The following is a 23,613-nucleotide window of genomic DNA, read 5'->3' as shown; positions in this document are numbered from 1 at the left end:
TACTGTCATGGCAAGCTGGCTAAACGTTGCCTAAGAAAAATGAACAGACCATTGAGGTAGCTGTCACTAGCTGGTACAATGCCTTTAGGATGGGGTTTCATTCTGTATCTGGGGTTTTATCCCAACTATCTGTTCACCACTACAGCCCATTTTTCTTCTTGCTCAGTCATTTTTAACCTGCCATCTGAGGGTACTTCACAACACAGTGCCATCATTGCACTCTCCTTCTCCAGGGGTCAGGAATACTTTTTCTTCAGGCTTTATGACAAGCCCATTTTATGATTTCTGAAGATACCCAAAAAAATCCTTCTGAAACTCCCTCAGATTTTGGATGTTGAAGCAAAAAGGTTGCTCCATTTCATTTTCTCCTATTAGATTTCTTGCTCAGCTGCTCCTTTTTTTGGTTTTGTCTTTTTTTTTGTCTCCTTGTTTCTGCTTGTAGCTTATAGATACCCCTTCTCCAGTCAGTATATCTGTTTCAGCTCTGTATATTCTATGATTCACTGAAATAGAGAAAACTATTAAGATGACAGCATCCAGCCTAGCATCCTATTGCTTGTATTCATCCTTTCCAGACCTCAGTTATATTGGGTATCATGACTTACAGAGACAGTAATAGAATCATGGAACGGTTTGGGTTAGAAGGGTCTTTTACAGATTATATAGTCTAACCCCCTGCCCACAGGCAGGGACATCCTTCACTAGATCAGGTTCCTCAAAGCCCCAGTCAACCTGACCTTAAACAGTTCCAATGATGGGGCATCCACAACTTCTCTGGATAACCTGTGTCAGTGTCTCGCCACCCTCATTGTAAAAAATGTCTTCTTTATACCAAATCTAAACCCACTCTTGTTCAGTTTAACACTGTTGCCTCTTGTCCTGTCACTACAGGCCTTGGTAAAAAGTCCCTCTCCATCTTTCTTATAAGCCATCTTTATATATTGAAAAGCCACAATAAGGTGGCCCCAGAGTCTTCTCTTCTCCAGGCTGAATAACCCCGACTCTCAGCCTTTCTTCACAGGAGATGTGCTCCATCCCTCTCACTATCTTCGTGGCCCTCCTCTGGACCCACTCCAACAGGTCCATGCCTTTCTTGTACCGGGGACCCCAGAGCTGGACACAGTACTCCAGGTGGGGTCTCACCAGCACAGAGTAGAGAGGGAAAATCACCTGCCTTGACCTTCTGGCCACACTTCTTTTTATCATGGTGATGATTATAATGGTTTAGAAGGAACCATTATGATTAACTCAACTCACAATATGTATAACTCAAGCCATATAAATCCTCTGAATTAATTCTTGTGAGTTATTGATTGTGTTGATTGTAGCAATTTATTTTGCATTTTTGGTCCCACACAAGTCAACCCATTACAATTATGGGGCCAAGAAATAATGGCATTGATGTTGCTTTCACATTGCATCCTCCTGTGCTCCTATGTTTCTGCAGAAGGAATGCCTCCTGGTTGTGGTGAGATGGCACCCGGGAAATACAGTCTTCAGCAAGCCATTTACTAGAATGCTGTCCTTCTCCAGAGCTTGCTCTATGGTGCAGCATACTCATGCAATTTTTTTTGTATTAAGCTTTTGCAATCTGATTTGTAAACTTCAGAAACTGAAGCTTCTAGATTCCCCTACTATGAAGCTGAGCTTTATATAATTTAAGATGTATTCAGTGTTCCTATCTCTGTAATTAAATTTTAGTCTCTTTTTGTTATTTTGAGCACCTTCTGAAATTTTTTTTCAAAGAGCTTACTAGACTAGGCATTATGTTGAAAGGATTCTGCTGAAATTTTATCCTTCATTTTCTCATCTTTCATATTTATGGCCTTTGTTTTAAGAATAATTATTTAACTGGCATTTGAGTTAATGAAATAGGGTATGGAAAATCATTAAATTGTTCTGAAAAATCTTATGATTTAGGAGAAAACACACTCATTTTGTTTCCTGGTTTCTAAGTCTGCAGGACCCATTTGGGGTATTTGCAGAGTTTAAAGTGAAAGATCTCAAAGTGAAAGTTCTCAAACAGCAGCCTGCAAGACCATTTGCTATTTATAAATAAATACTGTCAGTCTCTAGAACCACACTAACCACTAGCATTTTATGCACTCATCAGTCAAAAGGCTGATAATGAAATACCCATCGTCCTTGAGAGATTTTGAGAATTGACAGTGAGTTGTTGCTAAGACTGACAATCTCTTCCACACAGCTATGGGGATTACTAAATGATTTTTGTCTGATTTTTTTTTTAACACGAAAGTAGAATTTTCACAAGCATTTGACTGGAGATGGGATTTTTCAAGAAAAGATTACAAACACCATGGGACTCTCAATGAAATTGTAACAACTGATAACACTCTATTTTTAAGCTATTTTAACATCTAAAAAGAATGAGAAAGCTTCCTGCTCTTTTTCACATTATCATCTTTAGGATACAGATGCGGTTATGCGGTTAGTTTTTCACAAAGGAATTCAATTTTTATTTTCATGGGTGATTTTATTATTGGTCAGGTATTTTACCCTCTTTTTAGGTCTCAGCTGTGTTCTATTAAAGACAATGGGAGCCCTTCAGCTGTATTCGATGACACACAATCCAGCATACAGTGAAGCTAAATAGTTTTCTCTTATTACAGCTAAAAGAGAAACTTCTTCTAGTACCTGGGGCTAAGGACATTCCTCCTGTCCACCCTCTCTTCCCAGTTCCTGGGCTGCCCCACCCAGCTACATGTAGGAAGGGACTCAACAAGCCTTCTTCAGAGGAACATGCCTGGCTTCAGAACAGAGCAGATTAATATTTGCACAACAGGGACCCAAGACCACATTTTCACATCAGAACGATATGCAAATGTTTGTATTGCCTGCAATAGCCAGTTTATCACCTTGAGGGCCAAAAGCTGAGCAACACTACTTTTCAGCAATAGTTACAACTATATACTATGCTACATACCACATAGCCACATACACATGGTAAGAGAGCGCCAGGGCTGGCAAGGAAGAGGTGTCTCAAGTGCTGGGTTCTGGCAAAAGCAGAAAGCGAGGGTGAAGATTAGCAGTGACAGTGGTGCAAGGTTTTATTTCCATTCCCTGCACCTCAAGCCATGCCAACCACGACATGTCACTATTTACAGCAAGTATATGTAACTGCTCTGCTGTTGGGCAGCCCCACATCTGCCAGCAGGGTCTCATGTGGCATCACATCATGGTACGGTGAATTTACTTAAGAGACTTGGGGCTTGCTTCCAAAGACAAGGGCTTCCCTGCGTCAAACCGCAGTTTTGAGTTCCCAGAGGCCTGTGATATCCACAGGCTAAATGGCCATAGTGCAAGAGCACTGCGGACATCTGGAACCGCCCTGATGAAATCGGTACTAGCCATATAGAATCATAGAATCGTCTAAGTTGGAAGGGACTTTTAAAATCATCTAGTCAAACCATCAACCTCACTCTGACAAAAAACATCACTAAACCATGTCCCTAAAGTGCCACGTCTAACCGTCTTTTAAATACCTCCAGGGATGGGGACTCAATCACTTCCCTGGGCAGCCTGTTCCAATGCTTAATAACCCTTTAGGTGTAAAAATTCTCCCTAATATGTAGTCTAAACCTCCCCTGGCACAACTTGAGGCCATTTCCTCTTGTCCTATTGCCTGTTACTTGGGAGACCGACACCCACCTCGCTACACCCTCCTTTCAGGTAGTTGTAGAGAGTGATAAGGTCTCTCCTCAACCTCCTTTTCCCCAGGCTGAGCAACCCCAGCTCCCTCAGCCACTCCTCATAAGACTTGTTCTCCAGACCCTTCACCAGCTTCGTTGCCCTTCTCTGGACACACTCCAGCACCTCAATGTCTTTCTTGTAGTGAGAGGCCCAAAACTCAACACAGTATTCAAAGTGGGGCCTCACCAGTGCCACATACACACACCAGCACCCATCCTCTGCTGGGAACCAGGCAGGCTGGCATGGACACCCACCCACGGCCGCCCCCAGGAGAGCTCCGGACAGCGGCGGCCATCACCCACCCATCTCCACCGCTGGCGTTATTCTGGGTGCTGCCACTGCCGGCAGTAACCACCAGGCGGGCACGGGGCACCTGCTGCACAGCTAATACACCGGAGCTACCATTTTACCTCACGATATCGGCCGCCCGCACGTTTACCCGCGGGGGTGTTGGCTAACGGCTGGCTGGGGGCCGGCGCTGCCCGGCCGCGGGGGCGCAGGTCGAGGCCCGGCGGCCGGCGGGATGGCGGCTGCGGGCCGGCTCGGATCCCCCTCCCGCCCCTAACCCACCGCAGCCCTTTCTCTGGAGGGCTGGCACAGCCCGGCAGCCGGCCCCCGCGGGAGCCGGGCCGGGCTGCGGCGGGGAAGGAGACGGGGGGGGCGATGGCCGGGCGGGAGCTGCACAGGTGCTGCCGCAGCCCGTCGCCATGGGAACCGGGCAGCGCGGCGGGGGGGGGGCGGCATCGGGGGTGCGGTGGCCATTCCCGGCCGGGTCCCCCCCCCGCTTCGCGAGTGGGAGTGGGGAGCGGGTGTGCGTGTCCCGGAGGTATTTCACTGTTACCATAGGAACAGGCAGGGGGGAAGACGATGGCGGCACAGCCGCACCCTCTCCCCGCTTCCCCCTCCCCCGTGCCCTCAATGCCAGCCCGGGTCCTGAATCAATTAATGGAGCCGCAGCGGCGGCGGAGCCGGCAGCGGGCTGGGGAAAAAGGCGGGGTGGGGGGGTGGAAGGCGGCCGCCCCCCCGCTCTCGCCCCGGCCCCCTCCTCGCCCCTCAGGGCAGCCCCCGCACCCAGCTGGCGTCGCGGGGCCGGGCTGCCTCCCGCGGGGCGGCCGCGGGCCCCCGGCAGATGGTCCCTCCGCAGCCCCCCGTCCCCGGCAAGGTGCGCTCCGCAGCACCGGCCGGCACCCCCGGGGGACGCGGGGAGAAGGGGGGCGGGGGGGAACGGGATGACACACAACAACAACAACAACACCACCACCACCACCGCCGCCCCCCCCGGCCCCATCCCCGCACGGCGCGGCCGTTGTGCGCGGCACCATATGGCTGCAGGGGGAGGGGTGAGGCAAATGTCTGCCGGCGGCCGAACCGCTGCGCTCATTATGTCCGATGGAGTCAGGGTCACCGCCGCCCGGCCCGCCCCCGCCCCGCACCGCAGCCCGGCGGGGGGGACGCGGGGCACAGACACACACGGACACACACACGCGCAGGCACGGCCTGTCGCCGCTTCAGCTCCCATCACACACGGGGTTTGGGGTACGGCGTGCCCCGGAGCGGAGGGAGGCAGGATGTTATCGCAAGGGGTGGTTTGAGCTCCAGGGAATGAAAACAGGAAAAATACAGCCCCTTCCCCAAAGTCCGGCTCTGTTTTCTGTTGACAGCCACGTATATCCTTTGTGTAAAGGGGAGCGTATGGGATATAGCTCTCTCTTGAATGACAACGCTTGAAACGCAAGAGGGGAAATGCAAAACGAAAGAAGTCACCCGTATTTTTTTTCGTGGTGTGGGTCGAGGTGAAAACCTGACCCATTTTGGGGCATTTCTGTTGATTGTTGACACGTATTAAGAATTGGCATGGAAGTTGTGGGCATCAGACGCTACAGCGAGATCCGCAGCGATTAATGCTACTTATTTTTTATTTTTTTTTTCAGAGGGAGGCAGTCATTCATTTCCGAGTAATCCTTGCTGATGGAGGCACACTCGGTGCAGCGCATCCTGCTTCCTGGGCTCGGGGCAGGGGAAACGCTTTGAAATGGCTCATGTCTTCCCTCTCAATGATTCATAAGATAGGTGCTGAACCTCGGTATTATTAGGGAGATAAAATCCACAGACTACGGGGTCTGATAATAGGCAACTATACGGCTATCCATATTACCTTGTAAAATTGAAGTATTGATTTTTTTAAAGCATGGTTTGCTACTTAGCAGACCAATCCCACTACTATTGTAGTCAGTGGGATTTTGCTATTGACTTGAGTGGGAACAGGGTTTTTTGCCTTTAAAATGGTCTATTTCACGTTATTATGGTAATGTCATTCAGCAGTTCTTAAAATCAGCCTTCTTGGCCTTGGACGTTTTAAAAGATTAATGTACAAATTATTTCAGCTCAACTTATTCACCTCATTTCTGCTCATGTCATGTCCAAAGTTTTCTTCAGATAAATAAGATAGATAACTTATTGCTCCAGATGGCGGTGGGTGGATTGGACCTAATAGATTCTTCAGTTCAATGTTTTTAAGTTTTTTGGTTTGTTGTTTTTGTTTTTTTTTTTAATTTTACAGAAGGCTACATTTAGAAACCCATTTGCAGATCTCCTCTTGTGTGCAGCTTAGACTGCATTTGGTTGCTCACCAAAATAGCATGCCTTCCAAAGAAAGATTAAAAATATTAAAATGCAGCCAGCACAGTGAGTGGTGCAGTTCAACTGATGTTACACAAACGGGCTGATCCTACTGCCCATAGATAATATACATTTGAATCTTGGCACCTGCCATTGGATTGGAATTCAAAATGAGAAACAGCAGGCCTCGAGGTCTGGAAATAAAGGCAACACAAGGAAAAAAAATGGTTCTCTGCCTATTAGTAAATAATAATCTGCAGCAGCAAAGACAAATGACAAGGATCGAAGACAACACATAGCGCTGCAGACATCAAATAGATATTTGGGCTATGACACAATGGCGAACACATTCAGATTCAAATTGTGAGGTGTATCTATATTAATTATTTGCCTATTTGTATAACGACAAGCATTTTAGTGTGTAGCAACATTCTGCTTAGCTACTTTCTGCTATATCATGCTGTGATACTCATTAAATTCAATGTTGACTAATAAATTCCAATTTGAAATAAATGCTGAGGAATAGACATAGAATTTGTTCACAATGTTGCTGAAATCAAATGTCCATGAAAAATGCCCCCCCCCAAAATCAAGTTTCATCTTCCTCACATTTTCCAGGCAGTTTTAATTGTTAGGTAGATAATATCTTAAGGTTGTTTCGTTCTTATAGGTGGCCAACAGGTATGCTCAGCTGCTTAAATACTGGTTTTGAAGATCAATAGCAGTTTTATTACCAAATTAACAGGAAGCATCAGCCTTCTTTTACCTGGCTTACTTTATTAGCTTTATTATTATTGTTACTGTGAAATGTGTGATACGTGTTTTCCGGGCTTATTTTACTTTCTCCAGCCTCCACCTCTCCCAAAGCTGACTTTGTTGCTTTAGGATGAGCTCACAGGGAGCTATTAAGCCAAAGTTTGTTTATATTTGATTGGTTTTCACACTTTACTCCATTTGTTCTTTCATCTCACTTTTCTTCTACTCCTCTTAGAAGCAGGATTGCTCTAATGCAAATATAGTTCAAAGGGGGCAATGGGGAAAAGAGAGAGATATGAATTCTCCCTATAGCAGATGTCCTAATGCAATATCCGTAGAAAATGGAGAATACTCAAAAACAACCAACCAACCAACCTCAACTTTGTAATTGAGGGTGAGTGTTTGTGTTATGTGTGTTTAGTTGGCAAGGGGAAAGGATGAGAGATGCACTTCTAATTAACTTAAATATATGGAGAATTTAAAGGACGAAGATCAGGTTTGTTCTCCAGTTTGGTTTTTCCCTCCCTAAACAATCAGAATATGGGGATTTCTACAATGAGAGCTGTCTGTACAGTGCATTGCGGTGAGTGCAGCTCTGGCATTGCAGAAGATTATGACCAAAGGGCTGGGAGCAGGGTGCTCCTAGTATTATTTTACAGCTGATTTTGGCCTTGCTGTAATTAAACCTTTCTAGACATTTTTATAGATTTTATAAACATGTCTATACACTTACTAAGCACTAGTCTAGCACATTGGAATAGACTGTGGCAAAACTGGATAGCAGTTACAGGTGAATTATTCTTTACAAATAGAAAAAGCTTTATCTTAACGTATCCTATTGAGACTTCAGTCACTGCCACCCAGTCAGGTGCCACCTGATTGGGGTGTTGAGTGCACATGGCGGATGCTTTGTGGGTGGACTGGCTTCCCTGGGCACTGGCCATTACAAAGCCTGAGCATCACCCAAGGACTGCATTATGTCTTCAAAACACGGGCGTAATCTTTGTGCCAAAAAAAAAAAATGATTCACAGACCTTCTGCTGGTCCTATCCCGGGAGGGGATTTCATCCAGTGCAAATTAGGATGACAGAACTGGTCCTTCAAAGCCTCAGAGATTTTACTGGATTGACTCCTTCCAACTTCCTACAGCTACAGTTTTCCAGCTTTTTTGTAGGTCTGTTAGTTTACTCTTTGTATCTATTAGGCAAAGTACAAATTCACTTTAAAATATTTTCACATAACCATCTATATTGTACTTTGTTTATTTCCTTGCTTTCAAATTACAGCAAGCATCATAATGCCAATTTGTTAAAATTTTTAAAGTCTGTATATGTGAAATTTTTTCCCGACTTTACATTTATTAAGAATTAAATTTCTAAAAAAAACCCTGGTAATTACCTATAAATTTGTTAAAGTTCAACGATAAGCTGCGGAAAAGACATAGTTCATTAGAATTCTATTAATTAAAATGTTCTACTTATTATTAGTAATAAATTTTGACCTGCTTTCTCCAATTTAAGAACGCCTTTTCCTACTCAGTTTTTGCAAGCAGTCCTTTTGGTTCAAGTTGAAAATGTAGGGTTCAATTAGGAATACAGGTAAAACAATCTTTTCAGTTCCACAGTTTCCTCAAAGTCTTGCCAAAATTGGGCTGATTTGAAGAGAATACTAGAATTTGCTGTACAGAAGGGCAATTAAAAATGAAGTAGTTTTATTTTAACTGGCTTTATTCAGCTCTAGACCTAGCTTTATTTATATTGCTTTGTTATTTGCTTCAGTGCAAATTAAACTCCTTGAAAGCTCACCATATGCCCAGTTCAACTCTCAGTTACACCACAACAATGATAACTGGGCCTTGTGCACTGGTAAAATGCAGCAGATTTATGAAGGTTTTCTAAAAAAGCAGAGTCAAAGTGCCATGAGTTTACAATATACGTCTTCTTGAGAAGTTCTGGGTTTTGCTGCTGCATCTATACAGAACTTACTACCCCATTTCCTTGTTGGATAAGTCCAAATTTAGACAAAAAGGGGTAAATAGATGTGGTCTGTCTGAACTACAGGTTTTAGACAGATGCCTGGAACTGGAATATAGCACTCATTAAAAGAAGCCTGAGCTGTTTGCTCACTACGAATGAAATACTTCGGTATTATGGCAGCCATGGCCGTGGGGCTTTGCTGAACTCTCAGAATACAAGAAGATAAAGGTTATCAAAAGATGTCATTAAAAAAAAAAAAGACTATATCTAGATTAAGGGGAAAAAGAATGTTACATTCTTTTTCCTTTTCCACTGCAGTTTCTTGAGAAATGCAATGGGACGAGTCATCTAATTATATACATGCCACATTTGCTGGTCAGACTGGTCAAAAGCAAAGTCTTCCAGAAATTGTGATAATTTGAATGAGCTCATTTCCTCTCATATTTGCAATAAATTCTCTAATAATTCTGCTCTTTTTTTCTTTTTCTTCCCACCGTAGTAAGAGTTTGGTAATAGTTGCAAGAACTAGACGCAAAAAATACTAGCACAAGTAGACAAAAATACGGAGTTGAAAACTGCATGTTACTTCTCATCACAAGTGGAGTAAATTGGAAAACGGAGGTGGTTCATTGCAAACGTTCTGTATAAATCAGAGTGATCTCATGCACTGGTCCACATAGGCTAGTGCTGGAGCTCAGAAACTTGATGGTCCCCTTCCTTCCTCCAAACTAGTAATATCACTACAGCAATGAGCCATAGAAACTGCTAGTCAAACTGACCAACAAACCATCTAGCCCCCATCTCCAAGGGAGCCCGCAAAAGATGTTTCAGAGCTCAGCACTTAGTAAATAAACAAACACATCCCTTAACAAAATATGGTGCATCCAGGTGCATTGTGCAATAATTATTTTCCACTGCTAGCTTCAGCCAATCTAAGAACACATACCTAAAACTTAATAATCCGTTCATGAAACAAGAGCATGAAGGCTGTGACCACCAGCAATACTGAAGTTCAGTACAAGGGGGAAGGGAAGATGCTGGGATTTCACCATGCTCCACAAGTCTTTCCTTGCGTTGACTGTATGGGCTGGAACATGACAAACCCTGATAGACGCTCTACGGGAAAACACTGGGGAGATGCTCTAAGACACCAGGTAGCAGCAAGGCAGCAAGACAGTGCCATGACCGGTGTCCCTGCTCCCACGGGCAGAGAGCAGGAAGGGCATGAACATGACCTTGTCCTCACTTCTGCTCCAGCCAGCAAAGCTGAACTGACGTAAAGAGCACACTACATCCTTACGAGCACCACGGAGCTATCATCCTCTTGTAAAATCCTTGGAAGACATTTTGGCTGAATCAACCCCAGTTTCTCTAGGGGCTGCAATGCAGACTTGCCACTCGCAACGCCACGGGCTGTGAAACAATGGCCTAGCTTTGAATTTACCTTTTGAGATGGTTGTCAAAGGAGTCTTAGAAGATGGAATAGGATTAAAAAGGGTGGCTGACGAATTTTCTCTCTCTGCTGTTCATCAGTATTTACACCACATTTCGCTCAGCTTCTTTCTACGTCCTTACATGTCTGTTTTCTACTATGCATGTTCTCTTAACGTTCATCTTTCTGGGTGGCATAACCATTAAAATCTATTTCTCTTATAAGTACCCTTTTTCTTTAATTAGCTTAGTTACCTTCCCTGGACCTTTCATCTGTCATGACCTTTTAGAGATGAGGTAAATACACTAAGCATGTTATTAAAGGCAAGGACATACCATTTAATTAACAAGAAGAATTAAGTTTTTGATATGATTCTCTATACTTTTCTTAATGCTGATTTTTGTTATCCCTGCTATGCTTATTGAAGATGTGCTTATTGATTTGTTTGAAATTATTCCTAAATATTTCCCTTGAGAGGTTATACTAATTCTATACATTTTAAATATGATTGAAAAGCTTGAATTCTTCCTTTCCTTTCAAAAAGCTAATGTCACAATGGCATAAAATGTAAATTAACTGGCAACAGTCTGTAGGGAATTCTGCCTGCCATGATTTCTCCTTTTTTCCTTTGTTATGATATTTCTATTTTCCCTCCCAATTCTTTCTTGACTTGCTTAACCTAATTAATTTGCATTTCCATCCAGTGTTGAAACCCCTTCGTTTGTCTGAATGTTATGTGTGTACGTGTATACTTACGTGTGTGTATATACACACATTGGACTGCATTTGTATCCCTCTCGAATGCTTCCTATGGCTTCCCAACTCTTCACCAGCTTTAATTTGTCATCATAGCCAAAGTAAAGTCAGTATCAGATTGGTTTAATTTCAGAAGGAAGCCACAGCCAATGTCACCTGAAAATTATTTAAAAGGCTTCTGAACATAACAGGTTGGAGGAACATAACTAAGCTCACAAAATCCAAACTAGTTGTATCAACCAGGTATAGTTCATATTGACACTTAACAACTCTGGTTTTAATGATTTTCTTATTGATTTTTTTTCCTGGTGTTGAAATATGGTTCACTGGTCCGTCATTTCTATTAACTATCTTTACCACTTTTTTTTTTTTTTTCTTTCTAGTACATTTTTTGGCCATCTTCTTCCAGTATGATTGCCGTCCATAGTCGCAAATGATATATTTTAATAATATTTTAGTTACTTCATTCTTAAGGTCTTTAGTGTTCTTGGATTTGTATTAATCCTGGTGATGCGCTACAATTTAGTGTCTTGATACCAGGACAGGTGTTTCCTCATCACGCACAGCAGAGAAGATAGATACATACTGAAAAATGAAGTTCTGCGAAACCTTCTTATACTCCTTGTCTTTCCTGTCTGGTGAAACCTCTGGCCATACATTAGGTGTTCTTGTCTTATTATATCTAAATACTTGTATATATACTTCTGTCAGCTCAGGGTAGTGAGCATTTGTCCATTCGCAAGTTTGATTTGCCACATGCCAACATAGTGTGGCTTTAGCCTACAGAGAGGTCATGATTTAGTGGCAGCTACTTCAGCTCTGGATCTGCCTTGAACAAAAGTTTTCTACAAAATCCAGCTGGCAGTATTGGTAGTGGTACACATAAGTCCATAGGCAACAAAGACAGCAATCACAAGACATACACATTTAAAAATTGTGAGTTAGAGTCATAAATCCTTTACGTTCAAGTGATATCACTCCCTAAATTTTCTTAAATACAGGCAAAATGTTATCACATCCATCTCTTTTTGTATCAAAAACTCTAGGGTGAAAAAATTTACAAAACTTTCAGACACACAGATTTTAACTGGCAATATGATGTATATAACCTCTCATTTCCCAGAGGAGCTTAATTACAGGCTCTCCAGTGAAAAAGGTTGAATGAGTTTCATCCTAGGCTCAAGTAGGTCATTTAATAAATGTTGTTCTTCCAAGTCTATACAGAATATTTATATCTGAAAAAAGTCTTTACTTGAGGTTAACTTTAACATAGATCAGATTTGTTAAGTAAAATGTTCACTACAGCTAGCCCTTTAAGTCGAAAAGTATCCACATATACAACTAAATGGTTCAAACCCTGCAATTCAATTTCAACAACTAGCTTTAATCCCTGCAGAGGTACATAATAACTGTCAGGTTTTGCAGCTTGCAGAGTTATTGAATAAGCAGTTAGAAGCCTGTACAACTGCCTGTGATAAAGTTGATCATCGCTAAGAAAATCCATTTGCATCCAGAAGAATGCTCGCTGCCATAACTTGTACCAGGTCTTTCCTGGATATTGGCAATGCCTACCTGGATACTTTATGTTAATAAACCATTAAAAAAATACCTCACTAGTGGAAATGTAAGGTTTTGAGGTTCATCTATTTAAACAGAACAGAAAGGTAATTTAAGAAAGCTACAGGATCACTTTCGGCGCTGCTGTAGGACAATGCAAACAACTCACATGCAGCAGATCCTACCTCCTGAGTTTCCTAAAGTCAAGAGAGACTTCTGGCAAGTTTAAAATGACATATACAAGATCAAAATATCTTTTATGTCCTGGAAAGTTCTACTCATTTTGGAGGCTCTGTTGATCAGGGTCAACTTACTCAACGAGGAACAAAAGATTCCTGTGATGCTCTGTGGTGCACAGGAGGCTGCAGAATCTGGTAGGATCCTGCTGGAGAGTGTTTCCTGCCATGCTGTCTTATGGTCTTTCTCCCCATCTACCTCATTTATATCTCTCTTCAACATTTGCCCTGCTTGTTTTGTTCCTCTTTTACCAGCAAGCTCTCAACAGGTGTATCCTGCATACAGGGCAAGATCAGGACCCAAATAGCTTCCTTCAGACCAAAACCAACAGCTGCTGGTTGCCTCCTTTCAACAGCAGACAGGTTCAGTGTCAGCCAATTTTAATTTATTTCTGTAGTGTAACATGAAATTTGAATCATTAACTCCGGTATTCGTCCAGCACCAGCATTAGCTGCCTTCTCACGGGGGCCTGTGTTCGTGATAAGCCTTCTCTACACGGAGTCCTTCTGTGTATGTATGTGTATACTCTCTCCGGCTTGTGTCTCCTTTCTGTCTAAAGCATTGAACAAGAACGATGGTGATCACCCCAAAAGTTAGTGAAAGGAACAGTCTCCATAAAAAGATGAGAAGAAGGCCCATTATGCTGTACTGGTGCCTATCAGGCCATTTTAGCACCAACCTGCTAGCAAATGCCTGCTTATATCTCACTGATCACGTAGCTACGTAGCCACAGAAACAACACACAGCACCTCTGAAGAAAATCAGGGCTGAAGCGCCAGGGCTGGAGTCCCTGCCCTGCTGCACCACGACTGAATCCAGTGCAGCTTCCCCGGCACGAGGCTGGGGGTAAGACACTGAAGCACCAGGTTCACCATCACCTCAGTCTTCTCGGCAAAGGGTCACAGCAGCGTGAAAATTAAACTGGGAGGTTTTAGCTTGGAACGCGGGAAAGGTTTGGGCTTTCGAGCTACAAGCTTGGCCTGTACCAGGGGATAGCACTGAATCTGTCATCCTGTCTCATTACATGCATGGGATGGGTATATCAGTAGTAAGTTTTGTTATGGTGCTGCTCCACCCTATTAAACGTTTCTAAAGTAATATTAACAGTTTCTAGTTTTGCAGAAGAGAAGCTTTAAAATGTTCCCTCTTTAAAAACTTGCTCTCTTTGGCTCATGTTTCTTTGGAAAATTCTAGCTTAACATTGTTACCAAGAACTCTCAGATCCTCCTCTCCCTTTGCCTCTCTCTCACACACACGCATGTGGAGATGGCATCTTACATATGGCCGCTTTAACATTTTTAAATTTCAGGACAGAGTTATTCTCTTTATTCATGAACACCTCGTTGAATGCCTGCGTTAAGAGTTGCCAGCTAAACCGGTTTTGTTCCATCTGCTATGACCATTTTCCAGCACTGTCTGTCTGATTCACTAGCATCCCTCCTCACCGAGGCCGTCAGGAGGTCTGCAAACCGGCAGGGCAGAGGCTGCGGGTAACTGGAGGAGACAAAGCTCTGCAGACCCGGACAGGGGTTAAGGAAAACATGGTGGGCAGTTAAAAATGAGAGGGATACGGCAGGGCTCGAATGCCGTTTCTGAGCCTGGAAGGTGCATTTAAGGGGACTGTAAACTACCGCGGAATTGTACCTTGGGATAAATTATAGCTCACCCTCAGCATCACCTTTCTGTGGTACTTACTGCCATTATGTGCTGGCAGTTCAGTAGGCTACAGAGCTACCAATATATATTTGACAAACCCTTTAATTCATTTTTTATATCGATGGCTACAAAAACGGGGAGAAACGTAGTGAAGCAAAGCTGCATATTTTCAGATTGCTATAAAATGCCCTAAAATAATGAACAATTTAAAGCATAAGATAATTTAAAGCACCATATTTTGACATACAAGCTATTTATACTGTGATCTGTTTCTTCTATTGTTCATAAGCAAAGTCATTTATATAAAATCGAATGAACCATAAACTGATACGTCCATCTACTAGAACAAGAGGTGGGCTGGGATACAGCTTGTTCCATAGAACTGACTGGCCTGTAATTTTAAAGCCCTAAATCCTGTAATCGGGTTCAGTAGTACAGCCCTGCACCTGCAGAGAGCCTCACTGGGCTGCTGGTGGCAATCCAAGAGGTACCAGATCCTCCTGGAGGATCTAAAGATTTAACTAAACAGGACAAAATGCGGGTTCTGAAAGAAAGTTCATTCTATGCTTATAGTTGGAAAATATAAAAGAAGACATACGAAAATTCATACATTATTAGACTTGTGATTTCATTAAAGTCATTTCAAATTAATAATACATAAAAGCAATCTGAACTTGGCCTTTGAGGTTATATTCTATTAGTTTGCTAATACCGTGTAAATTCTGCATTTGAGAGGTATCCTGCAGTCATCTTGACCCTTCTTTTTTAAAGGAAAGTTCTGCTTAGAATCTGCTGATACAGCTTGGGACATTATTTTATAATATATTTTTAAATCAAGACTGATTTTAGGAGCCATATTTGTTTCTATGGACAACATCAAGCAAGAGAAAGAAAAGTAGTGAAAATAAATTTGTTTTCAAGTTGCCAGTCGATAAATAGTTTCAGTTAAAGAACTATGCAAAAAATACACACCAAAAAATCAACCATAAAAATCATGTACACGGTTAGAAAAGATATTGTACTAGAAATATTAGTTCCATGCCTCCTCATGGATTGTGAGTACTAACCATTAGAAGCCCATACTGTCAGCCATTTGGCATATTTGTTGGCCTAACACGTTTATACAGTGCATCTAGGCTAGGCATAATTTCACTACTTTCAGAAAGTGCAGCTTGGGCTTAGTGAAAGAAAACCTACGGTGATAACAGTAGCAATCTGAAAAGTTGCAGAAGTGAGATACTCGCTTATAGGTTGCATCTAGGAATACCTTGCTGTATGCTGTCCCACTCCGGACCTAAAATGGCTGTTTTGCAGGGGATGTTGTTGCCTGGTGACCAAAAGTGCATCTCCTAGGCCACAGAGGGATATGAACATGCAGAAATTGATTTGTTCCTGTTGCTCTTGAGGAGACCGTACCCATAAAATAGATTAAGCTGGCACATAATCATCTATGCATTCTCCTTGCTGGCATGCTTAAACAGGAGATTGAAGATGGGCCTGTGATTTTGAGCTACTTACCAACCAGGCAAGGAAAAAACAGGATAATACCTTGCGCGCTACTGCCCACAGAATATGAAAGTAGACCAAACCTCAGCTACTGTGAGACTGCAAGACACCCCTGCTTCAATTAAGTCTGTGTTGTACATCTAGCCTGTTCCGGTGCAACCTCCCAGTTGCTATCAGGCTCTCTTTCTTTCATTAGAATCAAGTAGTTAATTAGCCCCAGCCTGTCCTCTCTCCTTCTCTCTTTCCCTTTAACGCAGCAGTAATGATGTCTAATTACCAGCAGCAGTGGATTACAGCACCATCAGGAGCAAATCTCTCTGGCTGACAGCAAAGCCGAGCAGCAAATCTTAAAGCTTCAAGGAGAGAATAATTCCTAATGAACTATTTGAATATTTGCTTATTTTTGACTAGCTTGTGACTGTAGAGTCCAACTTGTAATTTCATCCATCCTGTTACTGCAGCGGGAGTGCTCATGCTGCCAGCAGTGATTGATTTTAAATTGAAATTACTTTTACCTATGGTGAGATCAAATGATGGACAAGAAGAGGGAGAGATTCACTGTTTGGGGATCTGTTACTGTTTGTGGCTCTCTCTGCAGATTGGATGAGCTCAACTGTACGGGATAACAGAGAGAGGAAAAACCAAAACAGTGGGGATGTTTCTAAATGGTCAAAAATTAATAAACTCTTAAATAATTAGTAAGAGTTAAAGAAATGAGAGAATGGGCTTTTAAGGCTTACCAACAATTACTGTCTGATGAAAATCCAATCTTTCCCCTTATAACTTATCATCCCTGGCTGGGTGAAATCCTAGGCCTCTTGAAGTCAATAGAGTTTTGCCGCTGGCTTTCTCCAGGCCAGGGGCTGCATCCCTGTTCTGTCAACCAGGTTGTTTCTGAGCCTTCAGCGCCTGGCAGGCACTGCCCCTGCCCTGGCAGTAGCTCATACAAACCATTGCCACCCCACACGTCTACTTAAATGCTCCTCTGCCTTTTGTGATGGGATAGTGACACCAGATTCATGGGTTTAGGAGATGGGCAGCATTTGTTTCTGAGAGCTGAATGTTTTATGACTGCTGAGTATCACCTTTTCTCACTTGTGTTGGACAACAGATTTATGTCGGCCAGCAGGAGGAAATTTTACCTACATGCAAGACCTTCTCTGTAAGGATTTTATATGTCATTGTTCAAGTAATGTACAGATATTTGGGAATTGCTTCCAGATAGGTCATGCTGACTTTCCTTTCTTGGTTTTATTAGCAGGCATCCTTATTTTATTAGAATGCCTGCTTGGTTGCTTCTATATGAATATAAACACATATATAGGAATGTACAGAGAGGCTATGATTCCCCCAAATGAACAAAGGTAAGACCAGCAAGGCACTCAACCTCTGACTGAAATCTCTGAAGGAAAGAAAAATGAGAAAAAAATGTGATTATTTGATCTGAAAAGAAAATAGAAGAAGGGATGCAAGGTGGGACTCCGGGCTTTATTGGCCTGGCAAAGGTGAGAGAAAACAGGCAAGGTGATCATCACTGTCTTGCGTTTCAGAGGCCCAGAATAGAACTTAATTTTTAAATTCCATCATGTAAAATGAAGGTTGGCCTTTTTATTTAGAAGTGTAGTTGATATGATTTTAAAAAAAAACTGAATTTGCTTACAGTTTTGAACTTGCAGTGAAAAGAATAGTCTTAGGAATAAAGGATCTTGCCTACTGGCTCTCCAAAATGATTATTTCAATAAGCAGAGGAGATGTTAAAAAATACCAGACTAATCGGAGACTTCTGCTTGAGACATCATTTTCGTTATAAATTGTATCTACAATACCCTCTGGGGTCAGAGATTCGCAATCAGTCATCTAACGCTAGAACAGAAAACTGCCAAATTACCTGCATCTATAGGCAGACCTAGAACGCTTTGGTGAATAAAAACCATAGAGAGGGAACAAACTCTGTCCAGAGCTTCTCTTTCACTTTCAATCTTCCTATTTGTAAGCTCCTTGAAATTAATTTCCCACCTCTGCCTCCTCACAGCCACGATGGCGTTGATGACAAGGGGGCAAATACAAGCCGGCCCCCGGGAATGCCCAGGTTTATGACTTCAGCAAGGCAGAGAGAGGCAGATTTCCCCGGCAGCCTACGTCACAACCCAACCCAGAATACTTTCCAAGAAGCCCCCTTTGCTGCGCCACCCAGCAACCTTCCCGTTAGGTCAGAATAAGCTGCCACTCCACCAAAAAAAAAAAAAAAAAAGAAAGAGAGAAAAAAAGAGGTGAATATTGCTCATCCAAGCCAAATGCCCAGGCAGGAATATTTTTAATTGCCGGCTTTCCTTTCTCAGCTCCCCATCCCCACCCGCCCCACGTACAAACAAAAGAAGCTTAGCTTGCGTGACCCAGAGCATGAGAAGTAAGAATAATGATACATTAAGAGAGTTCAATAGGCAAAAAAACCTACTTGCAGCCAACAGTCCCCATCTTCTTAAATAGGAAAATCTGTCGCCTCTGCCACCACCAAACATAATAGCTCTCCCGCTGTCAGACCTGCGCCGAGCTCCGCAGCTCCAGCGCCTGCCGGGGGATGCCAGGCTACCCTTGCGCATCAAACCGAGTTTTTCAAGCCTTAGGGCCGCCAGACTCGTGCAACCCCCGAAAGAGGAACAAAAATACACCCTTCCCTTCGGTCATGCGGAACCCCCCCACCCCCCCGCCTTTCTCTCCCTTTGTTGAGCATCCTCTCTCTCCCCGCCGCCGTTAACTATCGCAGCCGGCGCTTGCACAGCCAGCCTGGCACAGCCGTGCCGCTCGGCGGCTCCAGCGCTGCGGGCTAACAATAAACATTCATAATAATTAAAAATAAAAAAAGAAAAAAAAAATGATATCCCGGGGAACACCATCCTCCCCACCCCCCCACCCCCAAATCACCGATCGGCGCCAGGCTTGGCTTTGTGCCAGGCGGGCTACCCCCGTGCGCTACCGACCGGCCCCCACCGACTGCCCGGGGACACTGGCCCCGCCACAATGGCCGGGGCGGCGGGACAATGGGCCACCCCAAACCCCGCCGCGGCGGCCCGGGAGGGGACGGAGGGGAAGCGGGGCGGCGGGTGGGGGGGGGGGGAACACACACGACAACGAGGACGAGAACGACACCGACCCGGCGGGGTGCGTTGTGCGCACGATCGCTTTAAATAAAAGGACCCACAAAGACCTCGGCGGTGTATAATGTGACAGGCAAACGCAACATGGTGATGATGACTTGGGGGGAAGAGGGAGGAAGGAGCCAACTGTGGCTGCGGCTCCCCCTGTGCCTCTCGCTCCCGGAGCGGGCTGCAGCGGCCGACATAGAACAAGGAAGACAATTCTCTACTAACCGTGGTTTTGACTGGCACGTACAGCACTTGCTTCCCTCCTCCAGCACCACCACTGACCTCGTCCGAGTTGCCGAGCTGGAAGCCTTTAGATTTGACCCAGAATTTGAATTTGGCATTATCCGTGGAGCTCGACTCGGAGCCGTTCAGGAGCTGGACGATCCGGTCGTATTTTTTACGGGTCACCGTCTTGGTTTTTCCTGAGTCCCCGTAAGTCCTGAGACACCAGTCTTGAAACTGGCGGTACATGTCCCGGTCGCTGCTCTCCATAATCTCCTAGCACACACACGCACACATGCACACACGCCGGGGCGCGCACACACACACACACACACACACGGACGGACGGACGGACGGACACGCCGCCCCGATGCGGGCCGGGGTGCGGGGCCGGGCCGCCCCGCCGCACTTTGCACCTGTTCACCCAGCGCTCATGAAAAATGCATCATCCACCTCCGAGCCGGAGCGAAGGAGGTCCCGGCGCAGGCAGATCCCGGCGGATTTTTTTTTCTTTTCTTTTTCTTTTTTTTTTTTTTTTTTTTGTTGTGGTGGTGGTGGTTCGGGCGGGTGAGGGGGGGCGGGAGGGGGATGGGGGGGGTAGCAATCAATTCAATAGGGTGGCAATGTTCTCCTTCATATTATTATTATTTTTTTTCACAGGAGGCGAAACGGGGCTGGTGGAGGTTCCTCTTATCCTTCCACGGTACGTGATCAGTCTCTTTAATAATTGTGCAAGGCAGGACTATCCCACTGGCTCCAGCAGCGTCTTACCCGGAGAGGGTTCGGGTGGATAAATAATTAAAATTCTATCCCTCGGCTTAGCGAAAAGAAAATATCGACTCGGATCCTTCTTCTTTTCCATACATCAGCTGCACACGGATTCACCCTGGATAGTGCAGGTGAAGGGGGGTAAAAAAAAAAAAAAAAAAAAAAGATGAAGGAAAAAAAAGCCCACCCTCCTCCGCCCCGGCAGCCCTCGGCTGCCTTCTCGAAAGGCTTTCTGTCTCTGTCCTGGCGGGCTGTGCCTCTCCCCAGAGCAGCCTCGCCGCGCAGGATGGAGGAAGCAGTGAAGGGCAAACTGGTCTCTTTGCTCCCCCTTTATTCCAAGGCTGGGCGGCTTTGCTTCAGATATCCCCGCTCCGGGCATGAAGGTACTGGAAAGAAAGAAAGTTCTTACCTGCTATTTTCTAAGCCTAATACATCCGATCCGCGTTTTAAGTACATATTTTTTAATTTAAAAAATAATAATAATGGTCCGTGAGCATTTCAGTTCCTCATATTCGGTCCCACTGAATTTTCAGATTCCCTTTTAGGAATTTTCCTCTATTTATTTACTTAGCAATCCCAGCCGATGGAGGAAAAAATAAAAAAAATAAAAAAAAAGGAAAAAACACCAAACCAGATATAGATGAGACAGGCTCGGATATTGGACCAGAGGAGAGAGATATCAGTCCCAGGAGGATGTTGGTATAGGAAAGGAGGCGGCTCTCGGTTGCTCTGCCAGTGTAATGATGGTGCTCACACATGTAGGACTCCTCGGGTGCGGGGTATCCTCCGGTCTCTGGGCTAAACTGGCTACAAGGCATTCAAGTAAGTTTGCGTGCGGATGCTGAGCAAAACCCCCTTTTTCTAAAGGGGGAAGAAGGAAAAAAAAAAAAAAGCAATCTTGATTATTTTTCTTCCCCCCCCTCCCTTTGCCACAGTTTCAGTTCACGCCGGAGATGTCCGCGCTCTCCCCGGGCTCCCCCGCCGCTCCGAGCAGGACACCCCCTCCGCGGGGGGAAGGCGCCGCGCCGCCGCTTCTTCTCGTCGCCTCTCCGCGGCCGCGCCCGCCCCGCGCCTCCGCCATCCAGCGCCGGGCTCCGCGCCCCCGCCCGCAGCCGGCACCTCGGTGGCCGGGGCAAGCGTCCCACCCGGGCCCGCCGGCGGCTTTCACCACCGGGGGTGGTGGTGGGGGGGAGGTTGGGAGGGGTGTTCGCGTAGCACCGGGGTGGGGGGGCCGCTGGGCTGCGCCGCTCCCCGCGCTGTGCTGCGCTCCGCGGCGGGCTGGCGGCGGCGGCGCACCGGGCCGGGCCCAGCGCCGCTCCGCGCCCCCCCCTCCCCTCAGCGCCCCCCCCCGCGTGCTCCCTGATTGGCCGCCGGGACAAAAGTTTCTGTGGCGACGGCGGCGCGGCGCGGTGACGGGCAGCGCTGTCCCATGTCGGGATGGCGATGGCGGGCGCGGGGGACGACGCGGAGCCCCCGGGGGATGGGGGGGGATGTGGGGTGGAGGGGGGGGCGGCGGGGGGGGGGGGAGAGAGGCGAGGGCAGCGTTTCCATGACGATGTCTCCGGGCGCAGCCCCCACCCCCCCCACACACCCCGCGCCGCCACCCCCCCCCCCCCGCCACCTCCCGGCGCGCAGACGGAGCGAGCGGATCAGCTGACACATCGTTAGCTTAGGACCTAATTATTGCTTATTGGAGCAAGAAACGCGCGCAGGGCCGCGGCGGGGGGCTGGCGGCTTCCGCGCCCCCGGCGGATGCCCCCCCCCTCCCTTCTTCTCGCCCCCCCGCCCCACGCCCCGCCGCCGGTCCGCGCAGGCCGGCGGAACGGGGGAGGAGCGACGGCACCGCGCACTCCGCGCACCGCGCACCGGCCGGGCCCGGCGGGGGTCCCAGCGGGGACACGTGGGTGCCTCCGGGCCGGGTTTTCCCCTGGAAACGGAGAGCGAAGCCCCTCCGCGGCGGCCGCGCTCCCCCGGGGCATCGCCTTCCCCCCCGCCCCGCCAGCGCATCCCGCATCTCCTGTCGCCTCCGGGATCCCCCGCGCAATCCCGCCCCGCGGAGCGGCGGCAGCGCATCCCGGGCTGCGCCGGGCACCGTGCCGGGGCTCCTCCCGACGGGCGGGAGTGACACGGCTCAGCGCTTGTAGTGCGGCCATGGGGTGTGAGGCCGACATCAAATGAAACCCCCTTCTCTTCCGTGGCGCTGAAATGAAGGGGGTTGCGGGGCTCATAGAACCACAGAGCGGTTCGGGTTGGAAGGGACCTTTAAAGGTCATCTAGTCCAACCCCCCTGCCATGATCAGGGACATCTTCGACTAGATCAGGTTGCTCAGAGCCCCGTACAACCTGACCTTGAATGTTTCCAGGGATGGGGCATCAACCACCTCTCTGGGCAACCTGTGCCAGTGTCTCACCACCCTCTTTGTAAAAAATTTCTTCTTTGTATCTAGTCTAAATCTACCCTCTTTTAGTTTAAAGCCATTACCCCTTGTCTTGTTGCAGCAGGCCCTGCTAAAAACCTAACAGGTTTGTCCCTGTCTTTTCTGTAGACCCCCCTTTAGGTACTGGAAGGCTGCTCTAAGGTCTCCCTGGAGCCTTCTCTTCTCCAGGCTGAATAACACCAACTCTCTCAGCCTGTCTTCACAGGAGAGGTGCTCCAGCCCTCTGATCATGTTCGTGGCCCTCCTCTGGACTTGCTCCAACAGCTCCATGTCCTTCATATTTTGGGGCCCCCAGAGCTGGACACAGTACTCCAGGTGGGGTCTCACCACAGCAGAGCAGAGGGGCAGAATCCCCTCCCTTGACTTTCTGGCCAAGCTTCTTTTGATGCAGCCCAGGATGTGGTTGGCTTTCTGGGCTGGGAGCGTACATTGTCGGCTCACGTCCAGCTTTTCATCTACCAGCTTTAACCCAGTGTCCTCTGCAGAAATCTTGCCGGTGCCTGGGGTCTCAGTCACTCAGGGCCTGGAAGGACCCGGTGCAAAGGCAGCTGTGGATTTTTGCTGCCCAGGCTTGGGCAGTGACGAGCACCCTACACTTTCACAACTGCAGGAAAAGGCTGCCATGGGAGGGCTGCGGCGCCAGCAAAGCTGTTTATGCTGAGCCTGGATTTCTAGTGCAAAAAGGGAAGGTGCTAAGAAAGCCGCAAGAAGCCCTTCCTTGCACGCCCCAGCCAGACCACGCTGGTCCATCAGGCTGGCCCTGCATGTGGGCAACCACAACCTGGCCTCCATCTCCCCCCCTGACTCGACTCGGGGGCACCATCGCTGCCCCACTC

General features: G+C 46.4%; 1 protein-coding gene across 5 annotated transcripts in view; it reads right to left on the bottom strand.

Moving 5' to 3' along the window:
* The window catches only part of NOL4 (nucleolar protein 4), a 192,449-nt gene extending 172,608 nt beyond the window's left edge, over nucleotides 1-19,841 (bottom strand). For all 5 annotated transcript variants that reach the window (XM_054191579.1, XM_054191577.1, XM_054191578.1 and 2 more), the window contains exon 1: nucleotides 19,575-19,841. In XM_054191579.1, coding sequence (XP_054047554.1) covers nucleotides 19,575-19,841 — 267 coding nt within the window. The remainder of the gene's footprint in view (nucleotides 1-19,574) is intronic.
* Between the last annotated feature and the right edge of the window lie 3,772 nt (nucleotides 19,842-23,613).

The sequence above is a fragment of the Rissa tridactyla genome, chromosome 2 (genome assembly GCF_028500815.1).
Source record: "Rissa tridactyla isolate bRisTri1 chromosome 2, bRisTri1.patW.cur.20221130, whole genome shotgun sequence".
Taxonomy (NCBI): Eukaryota; Metazoa; Chordata; class Aves; order Charadriiformes; family Laridae; genus Rissa; species Rissa tridactyla.
The sequence above is the reverse complement of the archived record's forward strand: the minus strand, read 5'-3'. Positions and strand labels throughout refer to the sequence as shown.